Source organism: Camelus bactrianus, chromosome 16, assembly GCF_048773025.1.
Source record: "Camelus bactrianus isolate YW-2024 breed Bactrian camel chromosome 16, ASM4877302v1, whole genome shotgun sequence".
Classification (NCBI taxonomy): domain Eukaryota; kingdom Metazoa; phylum Chordata; class Mammalia; order Artiodactyla; family Camelidae; genus Camelus; species Camelus bactrianus.
Window position 1 is genome coordinate 4510615 of NC_133554.1, and position 16024 is coordinate 4526638.

Consider the following 16024-nt stretch of genomic DNA (forward strand, 5'->3'; position numbering starts at 1 on the left):
TTGTACAGTGAAAACTACAAAACACTGCTAAGAAAAATTAAAGATGTAAATAAATGAAGGGAACTACCATGTTAATAGGTCATTAGACTTAATATTATTAAAAAAAAACACTTCCCCAATTGACCTGTAAGTTCAGTGTACTCCCAATAATAAGCCCTGGAGATTTTATTTGTACAAAGTGACAGATCCCAAAACCCATATATAAATGGAAAGGACCTGAAAGAGCCAAAACAACTAAAAAACAAGTTAACAGAGCTGCACTACCTGATCTTAAGACTCTCTGTGATGCTAGAGTAATCAAGACAGTGTGGAACTGGCGAAAATACATATATATACACAAAACAGAACAACGGAAAAGACTAGATAGTTGAGAAGTAGACTTGCACACATGGACAACCGATTTGTGACAAAGGTGCAGAAGATATCCATATGCAAAAAAGTGAGCACAAACCCATACCTCTCACCATAGTAAGCTAGCTCCAAATAAGTGATAAATATCAATGTGATATCTAACACCAAAAACTCTAAAAGAAAACATAAGAGAAAATCTAAGTGACTGAGTTAAGATTCCTCAGATACAACACTAACATAGAAGAAAAAACTGACAAATTGGCCTACATCAACATTAAAAATTTTACTTTCAAAAAAACCCTGTTAAGTGTTTAAGAGAAAAGCCACAGACGGAGGGCGGCAAACACCTGCAACCACGTATCTGATAACCAACCTACATCCAGAATACATTCTAAAAAAATTCCCAAAACTCAGTAAGAAAAAAAAATGTATTTTAATTTTTAACAGACAAAAGACTTAAACAGAAACTTCATCAAAGAATACATATGGTTTGCAAATAAACATAATAAATTGTTCAGCATCATTAGTCATCAGAGAAGTGCAAATTTAAACAACACAATGAGATTCCACTATACATCTAGTAGAATGGTTAAAAATTACAATTTAAGACAGATCATACCAAGTGTTAGAAAAGCTGTGGAAGAAACAGAACTCTCACACACTACTGGAAGATGAAAATGGTACAACTACTTTGGAAAACAGTTTGCCCATTTTTTTAAAAAAATTAACATATATCTACCATATGATCCAGCCAATCCACTCCCAAGTGTTTAAAATGAAAGCACATGTCCACTCAAAGACTTGTACACAAATGCTCCTCCCAGCTTTACTTATAACAGACAAAACTGGATACAAATGTCCATCAGCAGGTGACTGAGTTAACTAACTGCAGTGTATGCGCACAGTGGAATACTATTAACAATGGGCCACAAAGTGGAACAGACTGCTGACACACGCCACAACGTGAACTGCAAAATAATTACGCCCAGGAAAAGACAACAAAACGGGGGTGCATACTGTAGGATTCCATTTACGTAAAATTCTAGAAAATGCAAATTCATCTGTAGTGGCAGAAAGCAGATCTGCGATTGCCTGAGGACGAAGGCGGCAGAGGGGGGTGTGTACTAGTGTGTGTCACCTACAGGGCACAAGGAAACCTGTGAGAGATGGGTATGTTCATTCTCCTGATGACGGTGATAACTCCGCAGGTGTACACGTTTGTTCAAACACAACAAATCGTACACTCGAATACTTGCAGTTCATCCATCCAGCTATACTTCAGACTTGCAGGGGTTGAGAAAGGGGCAGGACAGCATGAGCAGAAGTGGGGGTAGAAGGGAGGAGGGGCTAAATTCAGCCACTGTCACTGCCTTTTATAGAACCTGATGAACGTCTATGATCACAGAACGCTCAGAATAGGATATTCTACACCAGAACTTCCTCAACCTCAAAAGATATTTGAAGTAAGGGTTTCCTGCTATTAAATTCTGAAAATGTATATATTACAATACATTTTTAAAGTGATTCTAGGTTTCAGTACTGATAAGATAAATGGTAGGTCTGGCCTTTCTGTAAGCTACAGGCTAAAAGTCACGTTCATTATTCAGTGCCGTCAAGCTGTTTTTTTCTGCTTGCAAAGTCTGGAAATGAATTGAGAAATGTGTGCAGTTAGGTGTCTTAACAAATTATCTAAATAAAATACAAGCTGTACTTTGGACTTTTTACTTGAGTTGAGTCTCATCCTAGAAAGAAGCATATATGTGGCTGGAGGCAATGGCAACAAGTAAGTTAGCACCTTCAGTGTTAAACGTTACTTATTCCCTGCTCCACGTACAGCTGTGGCACTTTCAGAGGCTCCATGTTACCCAGTGGCAAGATTAATCTCTACATAGTTGCTACAAGAAGAAAAAGCTTGATTGTTGGCTGATGGAACCAGACCAAGAGCTGATGTCTTGTGGTCATATAAATTATGTGAAATAAAATACCCTGGAGGCATTTCTCACAGGGACAGGAACCACAAGCATTTGTCTCTCACAACAGTGGACAGGTGAAAAGTCCTGAATGCATGCATTCACTTCCAGGCTTTCCTTTCATAAAGCCAGAATTCTGTGTCTATTATTGAAACCGGAGGTCGTGTCTCACACCCACACACACACACACACACACAAACCCTTTCTTTTAAGTTATCAATCTCAAAAATGTTTCTCTAAACCCTTGTTAAATGTTTATTATTTTTAACCTTCAGGAAACACACTCTGACTATGCATATGCCCTCTTTAAAGGTGAGCCTTCTGCTTCTAAAGCTTCATTTGTTTATTTAGAAAGCAACTCTTACTTCTTTCAGTCTCAGATTTCAGGGGTTGGGGGTGTGGCTTCGTGTTCAGTCTATCAGGCATTTTGTGTCTTCACACAACTCAACATACAGTCCCAGAGCTTTCATCTTACCATACTCAAAAACTGTCATGTTTAAAAAGCAGGTTATTTCTTAACTGAAGCTTAAGTTCTTCATCCCTGGACCACTTGTCGTCCAGCAGAAAGAACAGTAAGATTTTTGTCTCTGAAGTCCCAGTCCCGTCTCTGCCACTTACTGGCTGTGGGACTTCTGTCAAATTAGTACTCAAATCTCAGTCCCCTCCCTCCTGACCCCCTGAGACTGTTACGAAAACAATAAATGTGGAAACTACAGAGCATTCAATAGATGTCAGTGCTTAGAGCTGCAAATCTAAATTCCTTCAACCTTCCCTAGATGTAAAACTGAGTTTTACCCAGCAATTCATAAGAAATCATAAGGATACTGTTCAGATACTATTCCAAGCTTTTTGTTTTGTTTTCAGTAACTTTTCAATCATGGATATCACTTACTCTGCCTTCTTTTCATAAAATCAGACATCAGTCTGTCTAGCCTGAGACTGTATATGTAAATGCTGCTTACATGAATTATCAAATGAATGAACATAAGAAGTGAACTGGCATATCTGAGCACTACGGAGGTGAGCGAGGGTGAAGACAGAGCCAGCAAGAGTCTACAAGACAGCGAACACAGCACTGGAGAGGCTGGCTGCGGAATCTAGTCAGGAGGGAAAATCTAGTCCGATCCAAATTATGTACTGTTCTCCATTAAGATCTGATGAGGACTGTGGCCAGAGGATTTACTGATTATGAAGAACAAATTCATGGTTTGGGGGAAGAAGGGAGGAGGAGATGGCAAGATTCTTGTGCAACATGAAGAAAGTTCCAGATTCATGATCTTACAAATGGAATAACACTATCTAATACTTAGGTCCAGGAAATACTTACATGTCTGAGTACACGCCTGTGTGCTGATGCGTAGTAGTACTGATGTGAAATGGGGAAGGAAGTTACAAATTCATCACATCAGGTCGTAAAAATGAATGCTTGTCACAGCAAGTACAAGGACAGGAGTGGAAAGATGACACATAAGTGTAGCACTAGCAGTGATTAGTTAGTGATTCAACAAAGAAATGGGCTCCATCATGAAGGAGAACGCTTCCCATTACTAGAGTCATTTATTAACAGCACAGAAAAATAAATCAATAAAAATGTCAGGATTACATGAGAATTAATTGACTAACTTCTAAGGTCTTCTCCAATTAGAAGATTTCATCTATTTCTATTTGGTGTAACATTCAGTTGGTAACGATAATAAAAACCCCAAAGACTGCAACCTCTGTGATCCAAACTCAGAAAGAAGAGAAGGGCAGGATGCATAACAAACCTACCAGCATCAGCTCATCCTAACACTTTCAAAATGAGAATGGTATTTTTTACGTATTTTAAATGGTATTTTTTAAGAGTACTTCAAATGCTTCAGAGTTCAGTTCAAGTCCTATTCACCTAATGAACATCACCAGTGTATAATAACTGTCCAGAACACCATAAGGTACTTGATTTACTTACAGCTGCAGCGGTACTTCCTGACCCTGGCCCACCTCCCTGCTGGAGGCAGTGGGATGACTGGAAATGAGCAAGTGGATTGACAGCTGAAGGCGGAAGTGACAGTCTACATCAGGACACAAAATAATCCGAAGCCAAAAGAGAAACATGGTCCTGAGACCAAGAAATCAGAGTTCTAGTTCCCACACAAAAATCTGGACAACAGAATTAGAGAAAAGAATTTCTACTATACTTGCTAATTTCCACATCTGATGGATTTTACTGAAGATTATGGGTGGGCACGAACAAATGCTTAAGTTAAATGCAGGTACCTTTGATGACAGCAATGAACACAAGTTTAAAAAGGGGTCAGGGAATAATTCAAAAAGATGCCAGCACCCCAATGTTCATAGCAGCACTATTTACAATAGCCAAGTCATGGAAACAGCCTAAATGTCCATCAACAGATGACTGGATAAAGAAGTTGTGGTATATTTATACAATGGAATACTACTCAGCCATAAAAAAGACAACATAATGCCATTTGCACCAACATGGATGTCCCTGGAGAATGTCATTCTAAGTGAAGCCAGAATGAGAAAGAAAAATACCATATGATATCACTTATATGTGCAATCTAAAAAAGAAGAAGAAGAAGACAAACGAACTTAAATATAAAATAGAAACAGACTCATAGACATAGAATACAAACTCGTAGTTGCCAGCGGGGAGGGGAGTGGGAAGGGACACACTGGGAGTCTGAAATTTGCAGATACGGACAGGTATATATAGAATAGATAAACAAGTTTATACTGTATAGCACAGGGAAATATATACAAGATCTTGTGGTAGCTCATGGTGAAAAAGAATGTGAAAATGAATATATGTATGTTCATGTATAAGTGAAAAATTGTGCTCTACACCAGAAATTGACACAACATTGTAAACTGATTATAACTCAATTAAAAAAAAAAAAAAAGAGGAGGGGTTTGGGAGGGCTAAGGGAGCTGAAGGACAAAGGAGATAGATCTAAATAAACCTACGTTCATACAGTTAGAAGTCAGCTGATTTGTCAGGGTCTTAAGAAATACAAAGTATTTATAAGTGAAGAAGGAAATAGGGGATTCACAAATGACAGCCATGAAATAATTAATTAACTAACTAATTAATTAAAGTATGAAATTCACTCCGTAACCAAAGGAACATGAGTGGTAGAAATTAATGTGCCCATTGTCATGGCAATATACTAAAATACTGAGGAGTTAACGTGTCACTGACGCAGGGCATGTAACTGAAGATGAGAATCAAGCACTGCCATCGTCACTTATTCCCGCTAGATCTCGGCTCGTCAGCTAAGATCCGAAAGGTTTGTTCCTACCTCTCTGAAGAGTGCACCATAAAACTGAACAATGTACGGGCAGTCACTACTCCGCATCACTACATCCAAATCCATAAGGAGTTGTTTTTGTTCTTTTTCATCCACCGTTGACCGAATTCTCTGGAAAAGAATGACAAAAGATGTCATAAAGACATAAAACAGCTTTAGAACCCCAAGAAAAACACTACCACAAGGCTGAAAATTGCCAAGCAAACTTCACAAATACTAACCAGACATAAAAATTATCATCTTCCTTATACTTCAAGAACAATCTTATCATAGAAAAACAAAATAGCAATTAAAAAAAATACTTAACAAAATAGCACATACAAACTCTTTCAGGGACACAGGGCTTTTTAACCACAAGCATTTGCTGGTGATGTTGGAAGTAATGCAACAAAGTTCCTGAATGGTGAAAATTCACCCCACATGCACATGTAGAGAAAATTCTAATTAGCTATATACTTTATACAGTTTACACTGAATAATTATAAGTAGTTTCATGTATACTTCCAGCCACCACTTCAGAACTGTATGGAATCTGGGCATTCAGTGCAAGACCAGCCCTCTGCACTCCCTGGCATCCCAGCGCCTCAGCACCCTCATTCTTTACAGGGAGGACAGTCCAGAACAGGTGACCGTGAGAACTGGTGTCAGAGCAGCACACAGGCTACAACCCAAGTCTCCCAAATCCTGTACTGCCGTTCTCCCTGTCACCACACCATCTGTATGTTAAAAATAGAACGTCCTACATGACTTTCCAACCCATGAGTCAGAATGCAGGGCAGAAACATGTAGAAGAAAATCTAAAATTGAGGAAACAGAGGGCTGTGTCTACTCCTAGGACGATGGGGTCCTCCTTGGTACACAGCAGAGCTGGAGTCTATCCCTAACCCACCTGGACAACAACTTCTCTGCACAATTCTACAAGGCTGCCACAGAAGACCAGCACCCCCGCCGCCCGCCGCCCGCCCAGGAACTGTGCAGAACATGGAGATGTTCAGGGGGACAGTTCCCAGGACACTAGAGAGAGAGGGGAAAGAATCAAGTTCAGAAACTGTAAAACATTAACGATGAAGTTATAGTTTAATGTCAAGGCATGCAAACAACTCCTGTTCTCATAAAAAAAAAAAAGTTCACAATGTCACACCATGCCACTGTGCACAATACATAGCACATACTTACAAGGCAAGTTAGTATCAAAAAATACATAAGGTGGCATTTTATCTTCCAAAGACTTCAAGGTTAACTGTCTTCAATTTTCTTGAAAGGGTAGAAGGCAGTCAATTAAATTCTTGAGCCCATTTTACAGAAGAGAAGCCAGAGGCACCAGGAGATACAAAAGATGTGTTCCATGTGACATGCCAATAAGCAGTTGTATAAGAAGCAGAAGTAGGTTCTCTCATTTCACTTTTCCACACTAAATGAGGAATTCCATACATTCCAAATCCAAACACATTTTAAGTTTGCAACTTAAAATTTTTAGCCCGCTAGCTATAGACTTTATAACTTCATACCAAATAAAATTTACTAACTGCCATCTATCTTGTATATACTGATTTATTGTAAACTTTTACCCTGAATATCCTGCCCAGATAAATGAGAAGAAAATAAGAATGAAAAGCAAAAACAAAGTAAGACTAGTACTTTCAAAATTAAGAAAGTTTCCCCCCTCTCTCATTTCTGTATTTTCATAGTTTGGAGGTTAATGATCTTACTTTTAAATCAACATTGGCATAATGTTTGCTCAAAAGTAATATTATTTAAAAAGTCAAATTAGCCCAGAGATGTAATTTGTTTTTGTTCAAAAAATGACATTGATAATTTTTGTAGACATTTTAATTACATTAACTTCTCCTTTAAAAACACAACTTTAAAAGTGTAGCTGTGAAAACACTAATTTGGGGAGTCAATTATTTTTAATAAGACAATAATCTTATTATCTAAATTTCAAAGACAAGGAACTGGTAATTAGAGACTAACAAGGAAGAAAAAGCAAATGGCCCTCAGATTGGGGACGATTTCTACTTACTAAAGAACTGGCTGTTAACAGATTTTAAATTTTTATTCTATTTTTACTATTTGTGTATATTTACAAGTGTAAATATACCAACACACACACTTAGAAAACACTATTTTAAAAGATGCCCCCTTTGCTAGTTTATTTTTTGTTTCCCTAAACTGGTCACATGGTTTTCTAAATTTACAATAAACCTCAATGGTTATCATCAAAAAATGACTCTTGGGGACCAATTTTTAAAAACACTGCTGTTGCTCCAGAGAGGATGCATGCTACTACCTGAACTAGAGGCGTGACTGAAGTCCCGGCCTAGACTGATACCTCAGTCCCTGATAGGGTGATTATCGACCAGACTGGACAGAGAGTTCCTGGCACAGCTGTAATCGTTGAGATGATCAGCAAATCTATCCTCCAGTAAAGTATTCTTTAATGTCACTCCTAGCACAAAACTGAACACAGGGCCACTGGAGGGCCTGCTGGTCTGACATGAAATAGATTCTGGTCCTGGACGCTTGTCGACACCTCCTCAGGCTTTCCGAACACCTCGTCCAAGTGCCGGGCGGGGAGGAGGAGCTGCTGGTCCTGCATCTCACTGTCTGAGACTGAGCAAGTGCAGCCAGCCCTCAACCATTCTGAAGTTTTAGGGTCGTACTGCAACAGACGTTACACGAGAGCAATTAATAAAAAATTAACTCAAAAGACCTAAAGGGCTCAAAGAGGGGACTGACTTATAAGCACACATCTCCTGCAATAGCTGTAGCTTCAAATTAATGATTTTAACTGAATAGTTCCATAAATTATTCACGTTAGAGATACTTAAATAATCAATGATTACTAAGTATTTTCTCAATTGAATCAAAGTCACTACCAAGAAAATTGCTCTAATTAGACATCAAAACAATGTGTACAGAAAAGATTTCCTCCATTTGGAATAAGTAAAGCTCAGACTCTCTAACAAAGGGAACACAACCTCCCAGAACAGAACACATCACTGAGAAGACTCCCCCTCCCCTTGTAAACTGTCCTTACTCGAGGGCCCTGGAAAACAGAAGCACCAAGGCGAAGCCAATCATACCATTTGAAATTCTTTTGTAATTTAAATGTTCAGAAATCAGTGTGTTGATGAATGCCTTGAATTACAAGGAATTTTCATTTACTGATATCATGAATTTAAAAGTTAGATAAGGCTAATGTTTATTTGGGCTCAGCAAACTCTTTTTTCTCTCATTAAGAGTGAGGATGAAAAGCCCACACAAGACCACAAATATTTAAGAAAATCATCTCAAGGACCTTAAGTTTTAAAAAAAGTTTTACTTTCACCCAAGTGTCATTAAAATCATTCTTGTTTCTTCATTATGGAGCCACGGGGCTCTTTTACTTGTCACTGTTTTATTGACCCAGCTTAAGTTAGTGCATGCTCTCAGGACAAATTAAACTGTACTTTTTAAAAATCAATCCACATCATTTCCCTAGTAATGAAGTATTTTCATATTATTCCAAGTTTTACTTTATTTGGAACCTAACGTAGAAAAAACCACTTAAAATCAAAACAAGAATTACTACCCTACATATATAAGCATTTTTCCACAGTGAAGAAACTGACACACTCGAAGCTAAAAAAAAATTTTTTAAATTGTTGTCCAAATCTGTATTCAAGGTTGTTTTCTACTTCTGAAAAAAAGCTTTAAAAGCAGGTAAATGCCAATAAAAACAGCATGCAGCCACAGATCAGCAACACCAAATGGACTCAATTAAGACACTTACTGGAGACACAAGGAAAAAAGGATAAATTAAATTCTCAGTTTTCTTCTTTATGACTATTAGTGTTATACATGGTTCTTGCTCAATTAAAAAAAAATCCCAAAGAGCTTCACTTTCCTAAATCAGCCAACCCAACTCATGCCACTGGCTAGGGCAGCCACAAATTCAGTTACTAGAACTCTGTATGGATTAGGCTGCAGTGATTAGAAAGTTAACAAGTTCCACAGGCTAAAAAATTTAAGTTAGGAACTGCCCTCCTGTCCTCTCCCACCTCATGCACAAAACCCAGCAATGCCCGCTGTGAGAACAGTCCCAGTCACACAGAAACACCAAGAAGTTGCTGCAAGTCAGCCTCCCTTCTTTCTCTACAACGCGGCATCTTGAAGCCACTGGTAAATTTAAATGCTGACTGCTTCTACTCGGCTTCATTTGGAATGCCTCAATTTTTAAGAACTTGAATTTAAGGTGTAACTGCTCCTTTACTGAAATGAACAACTACCTGAGTGTGGCACCACTCTAGGTGTCCCCCAGCTTTACACTGGGATCTTCACGCCCAGGACTCTCCGGCCTCGTCCAGAACCCTGCCAACCTGGCCTCCCACACACCACCTGCTGGCGCTCAGCCAGGACGAGGGGCGGGGGACAGAGCGGACGTCTGGAAGAAGGCAGCACTTTCAAGCTGACTGAGACACACTGTTATGATGGAAAGGGATGGGGAGCTACTAAAGCTAAATTCACTGAAGGACCGGGACAAAAAGGGCAGAGAGAAAGAAGCCGAGAGGACGTGGAAACAGACAGTGCACGCTCTCAGGAAAACTGACTTCACTCCTTCTTACTAAGATACTACAGCTGCATTAGTGCCATTTTTTGGTTTCTCTTCCTTTCCTGAATTTATTTTCAGAGTTCAGGAGAGACATGGAGAAGGGATAAAGGGAAAGAGTATGACAGTGACCAATTGCTCTTATGCAGTAAGGCTAGGATGGCGCCACTGTGGTAAAGAGAAGAGCAAGAAAGGCCCACAGGCTGGGTCCCCAGAAGCAGGTCTCCAAGGAACGTTCTGCCTGGGCACTGGATGAGCAGCCGGCTGACTCCGGCAGTGGTCCCTGCACCCACTCTGGCTCAGAGACAACCCTTATGCCTCTGTGTTCTCAGAGACAGTTCAGCTGCTCAAGAGGCCAGACATACAGCAAAGCACTGGGGCCTGCCTTGGAATGACCGCAGTCTGTGGCTGCCTGCGTCCTCACGTGAGAACTCCTGGCCCTCACCAGACACCCAGGGTTGTTCCACCTGTCAACTCAAGCTGGCAGAAAAGGTTAGGCAGATGACAAGCTCTATCTCTGGAAAAGGCGTGTGTGTGGAGAAGGGTCTGTGGGTTACCTGTTATCCCATTCCTGTTTAGAGAAGAGGAAAACAGGTCATTATATACTCAAGACTCGGAGTCAAGAAAGACAGATGACAAGTCATATATGCTCCTGATTGAACACAGCAGTCCCACGGTGTGTATGACAGGGGTTTCCAGGATCAGAGCATTCCAGGCAAAACATACAAGCCACCTGCAAACATGTCAGGAATCAAGATTTGAGGAGTCCAGGAAGTGACTTCAGACAGACTCGAAGATAGCAACACAGTCAAAAACACTTACAGAGCGCCTATCAGTTCTGATACTCTTTCTGTGTCTTTGTTTTGAAATGGAGACAATATATGGGGAAAGAGATGTGGGGAACAGAATAAATGGGAAAAGTAATGTGAAAGGGCATGACCACTAGTCCTGGCAGGTAAGGTCTCCAAACCCTCACGTGACAAATTTCTGCCAGGTCTTTGCAGGGCTCAGCTGAGGGTCTAGAGGGCAGTGTCACAAGGCGGTAAAAGTGAGGAAGGTGACTCGTAGCCCCTACGGCTCACGTTCACCTTCAGCTGCTCAGGGTAGGTTAGCAGTGAGGTATGATGTTCAGAAGTAAAAGAGGGGTGGTTTCCTGGATCTGAAATTTGAGCACAGACACAATGATACTCAGCAAGGTGATGCATCCAGTAACTATAGAGAAATCAGTGCATGACTTTAAAGATTATTCTAGGCACTGATTAAAACAACTTCACATGGGATAAAGTGCTGCAAGCTATTAGTATTCGGGCCGTTAGCGAGGCAAAATATTACGCTCACTCTATAGCCGGCCAAAATCAGAACCCCAGAAGGTATTTACCCTTCGGCAGAGCCGCCTGGGATCTGGATCACTCGCACCTCAGTGACTGTGGCTCCTTCCTCTATAGAAGCACCTTCCATCTGAGGCTACCAAGAGAATTTACATTCTATACTTCAAGTAACTGCCAAATGTCTGGCCAAAATGGTATGAAAGCTTGAACCACTCACAGAACAAGAATGAAATCACAAGCTCCCTGTGTCGACCTTCAGTGCCAAGTGGACACTGATAAATCACCCAGCAGAAATCAGACACAGTACAGGGGATCTCAGCGGGAACTCCTCTCCGCAGAGAACAGTGATACAGTGAAGGTTCAACAGTATTTCATTTAAAATCAAATGATGAAGAGAACAAGGATTTTTTAATTGATACAGTTGTAATAAAGACATTTTTAAGTACCCAGTTTCTAGGATCGACAAACACCACTGCTGCTATGGCGCATGCGGGACTTTGCTCAGGACGCATTCCTTGCTAAGGACTCCCGCTAAGGTCAGCATCTGTAAGTAAAATGTGAAGGGGAGTCCACGCCCGCCAGTGGTTTATTTTAGATCAACCTAACTCAGTGACAGCAATGATCACACTCAGATCCCCAAGTGTCCTCTTGGATTCTCATAAACAGTCAATCCTTACAAACAATTATGCTGCTTTCCTAGCAGACATGTCCAGAATTCAGTTCTAATACAAAGTCAGAAAACCCCAGAAACCACTGAAGCACATCAGCGTGCCATCACCCTCCTCTGAGCCGCAGGAAATCTTAGGCATTCTTATCTTCCCAATTTCCAAACAAAGATTCTATATCCCACAGATGCAGCAAGACTCTTGATCTTAGCTGCTAAAGAGTCTTCTAAACACATCACATACAAAAACGTCCATGATCTCTCACAATATTATCACTAATAAGGTCAAAGCAGATGGCAACATGAGCCAAAACAGTAAAAAAAAAAAAAAAAAAAAAAAGGCAAAGTGTTTGGAATGCTGATCACAGATGCAAAACTGTTTTTCATGTCAAAGAGTAACAAATTGTATCTGTTAAATCAATTGCTTTAAATTATGGAAGCACGTGCTTTTACTAGGACAGGAAGAAAGGATACTAATTCTTAATTGCAAAATCATCCAAGTCTTCAGAATCAACTTAATGATCGTATCTTAGTCCAATATTAACAGTAGTATCTCCCATTCTTCTCACTGAGGCCCAATTAACGCCTTTTCTATGTCTTCTACTATGCACCATCAGAACTTGAGAGATCACTTGCAAACACATATGTGATATTACGTCATGGGAAGAGCTGCCTGAGGACAAAGTTACTATGACAAGTCTGATGTGTCTTGACAAGGGTGGCTCCATCTTCCCCTAATCACATCATCCACATGTAAAAAGCACAGTGTTAACCTTGGCACTCAAACACTGAAGCGCCTAAAGGTCATAAATGTCAGATCACTACTCTGGTACCCACGACAATAAAGTGAGGTAAGAGTAGAAATCTGATGTGTAACCAGTTTCAGAGGCATGGCTATAAGACAACAAGGAATGACAGATAATGTGCAGGAGGGAAATCAGATATTGTTCCAGATGTCCCTCATTTAGAGTGAGGTGTGACAGGATAGGGTTTTCTCCAAACAACTCCATAAGGTGGGACACAGTCCTATGTCACAGTTCAGCAGGTCGACCAAGTGAAAGTAGAGGGTTTCAGAAACTAGGTATCCAGAATGTTCAGGAACACATAATGGTTGACCGAGAGCAACCATTTCCAACTGTCCCAGTTGGACCCCAAAGGCTTGCTCAGAGCTCATGTCCCAAGGGCTTCCAATATGGGTAGGCACCTCCCACCCATCACATCAGGTGGAACAGTGCTGTCTACTTCACATACTGGGGTCTCCTTACAATTCTACTAACAGAAAGAATCCACAGTCGGCAAACCACTAGGTATAACACCGAAAGAAACACACGTGGACTGGGAGTTCCAACCCCAAACACACAGGGATGCGAGTTCAAATCCAGGGCTGACTGGAGGGCAGCCCTGCCACATCCTCGGGGTCTGCCCAGTCCTGGAAGTGCTCCACCTCCACGTTTCATCTGCAGCACCACCATGACCCTTAAGCAACATTAGAAAGCATAAAATATTATGGGTTAATCATGTGTGGATTTCTTAATAAGCCACATGATCCTGCCAATCAAATGAGAGTCTGAGACTCTGGAATCCAGTCTCAATTCAAAACAAGACAGCCATGACTTCTGTACCCCACAAGTGATTTGGATAATCAAACACCAGCACCGTGGAATCTTGAAACAACAAAATTGCCTGACAAAGCACTCTACACCATTGGAAAGGAGCCATTCACATTTAAGGCCACTCCTGTCAAACATCATCCTTGTGCTTTCAGAACAATGTGCAAGACCAATGTTTAAGACTAAAAGGAACCTCCTCCAATAATGCTCACAGTCCCCACCATAATTACTCAGTAATGGAACTTGTGACAGAGACGGTCAGGTCCCCGCAGTGGCGGGGAAACAAGCCCGGCCACGCGTGGCTCACCCCCTCCTTCCTGTACGTGCAGCACCCTCTGCACCGGGAGGCCGACCCAGGGAGCAGACGGAAGCCCCGCACGGCCCAGGGGAGGGCTGAGCTGCGGGCTGCTGATGGGTGGAGGGCACCGGTCCTTCCTACCAGGCATCAGGGTTAACCCAGGTCTCAATTCCAGCTCAAGGACACTGACGTCAAGATCCAAATACCCAAGAGGGGCAAGAATGCACAAATCGAGATCAGGTTACCAGCCCAGGATCAGGAAAACGAAATCAATGCAACAGGAGAGGTAGAGGTGCAGAGCAAACACGCTGAGGGTGGGGGAGGAAGGCGAGCGGCAGATCGCCAAGCAAGGGAGGGCACCGAGACCCCTCCACAAGGCCACGTCGCTAACTCAGTCTGGCCTCAGCACCACACCTCAGACAGCCAATCCCTTTTTCTGATTAACTCAGATAACTTCTCAATCAGAAGACAGAAAGCTCATCACAGCGATCAACAGTGACAACCTTCCTCCCCGCCCCCGGGGGCCGGAGGCGAGTTCCACTCTCCAGTGAACTCCAGCCTCAGCCCTCCCAATGACAGGGTCCCCGCATCTCCCTTCAGGGACAGCAACTGCACTTCCTTTTATTCCCTCTTGTTTTCATTCTTGCCTACTCTCCCCTGCTTTTCTCTCACAGCCTACCGACAGGAACAGGGCAGGTACCCTCAAGGGGTCACGGTGGACACGACTCTGTCAGAGGACAGCGGGGAAGGGGCGGTGGAGGCCTGCAGGAGGTCGGTCCCGAGGCTGGGCCACCCCTCCCCTTAGCCTCTGCGTGGCCCAGCCACACAGCCCGCAGCTTCAGCAGCTCCTCCTGACTCTCCACTCCCGGCTCCCTGGATTAGCTTTGCCCTGACTCTGATCATCTGCAGACTAACTCTGCTGGTGCTTCTCCAGGTCTGAATTTCTCTAAGTCTTGCTCAGAAACCTAATCCTGATTGCTTCTTCATTTGGTCTGAATCCTGGGCTTTTCCCCATTACTGCCAGCCCTGCTAGAGAGCGAAGCAGACGCAACTTCAGTCTTAGAGGGCGGTGACCACGCGCATCTGATCTTTTCATTCAGTGGTTATTTCACTGTCATGCAAAATGGGGCATGAAATACATGTTATTTGCAGAGGATGCAGGCCCAGCCTGAAGTACCAGCCAGCGTCAAAGGACATCCTTCCGGAGCTTTAAAGGACCCTGTGGCAGCAATGCTTTGCCCTCGGCGGCCCTGTGGCTCCGTAGTATTACTCCCACCCACAGGAGAGGAAGACCTGCTTCCCCAAGCACGTGGAGTTAAAAACGAGAGAGTAAAACTGCCCAGCTAAGGGCTAACACAGAACCTCACTGCAGCTTGGGGAACTGTCCTCAGGCCACAGGTCAAGAAACCGTTGTCAGTATAACTCTTGCACACACTGTGTGTTATCTTGCTGAATCTGATTTATTTTGTCTCAGCTGCTTTTCAGATTAAGTCTTGGAGGTAACTTTTTCCAGTACCTAAGAAGTTATCTTTTCAACATTTCTATGCGGCAGAATAAACTTGGGGAAAGGCTCTCTCAAAGCCAAATAGGAGGAATAAATAATAATTTTTAAAAATCAGGCGAATACTGCCATTCATTTTGGTACAGATACTGCAAGTAAATCTTAGGAAAATTTTCAGGATAAGCTTAATATCTAAACAAGGACTCTGTCTATATTCCCAAAGTGCATATTCAAACACTTAGTCTAGAGCCACCTCACGTAGGTTTCTCATTTCACCAACACCAAGGAAAACTTACAGGAGTGTGACCACCATCTCACTGTTCCTGTAAACCTCCACAGTCCTTATCTCAGAGCCAAACAGGGCGGGGCTCACTAACAGAGCTGTCTGCATGTGAAAGGT

At 42.0% G+C, this 16024-nt stretch overlaps 1 protein-coding gene across 2 annotated transcripts in view; it reads right to left on the reverse strand.

Annotated features, from left to right (window-relative positions):
• The window catches only part of MAP2K4 (mitogen-activated protein kinase kinase 4), a 90649-nt gene that overhangs the window by 22481 nt on the left and 52144 nt on the right, over window positions 1–16024 (reverse strand). For both annotated transcript variants that reach the window (XM_074342142.1, XM_074342143.1), the window contains one exon: window positions 5624–5743. In XM_074342142.1, coding sequence (XP_074198243.1) covers window positions 5624–5743 — 120 coding nt within the window. The remainder of the gene's footprint in view (window positions 1–5623; window positions 5744–16024) is intronic.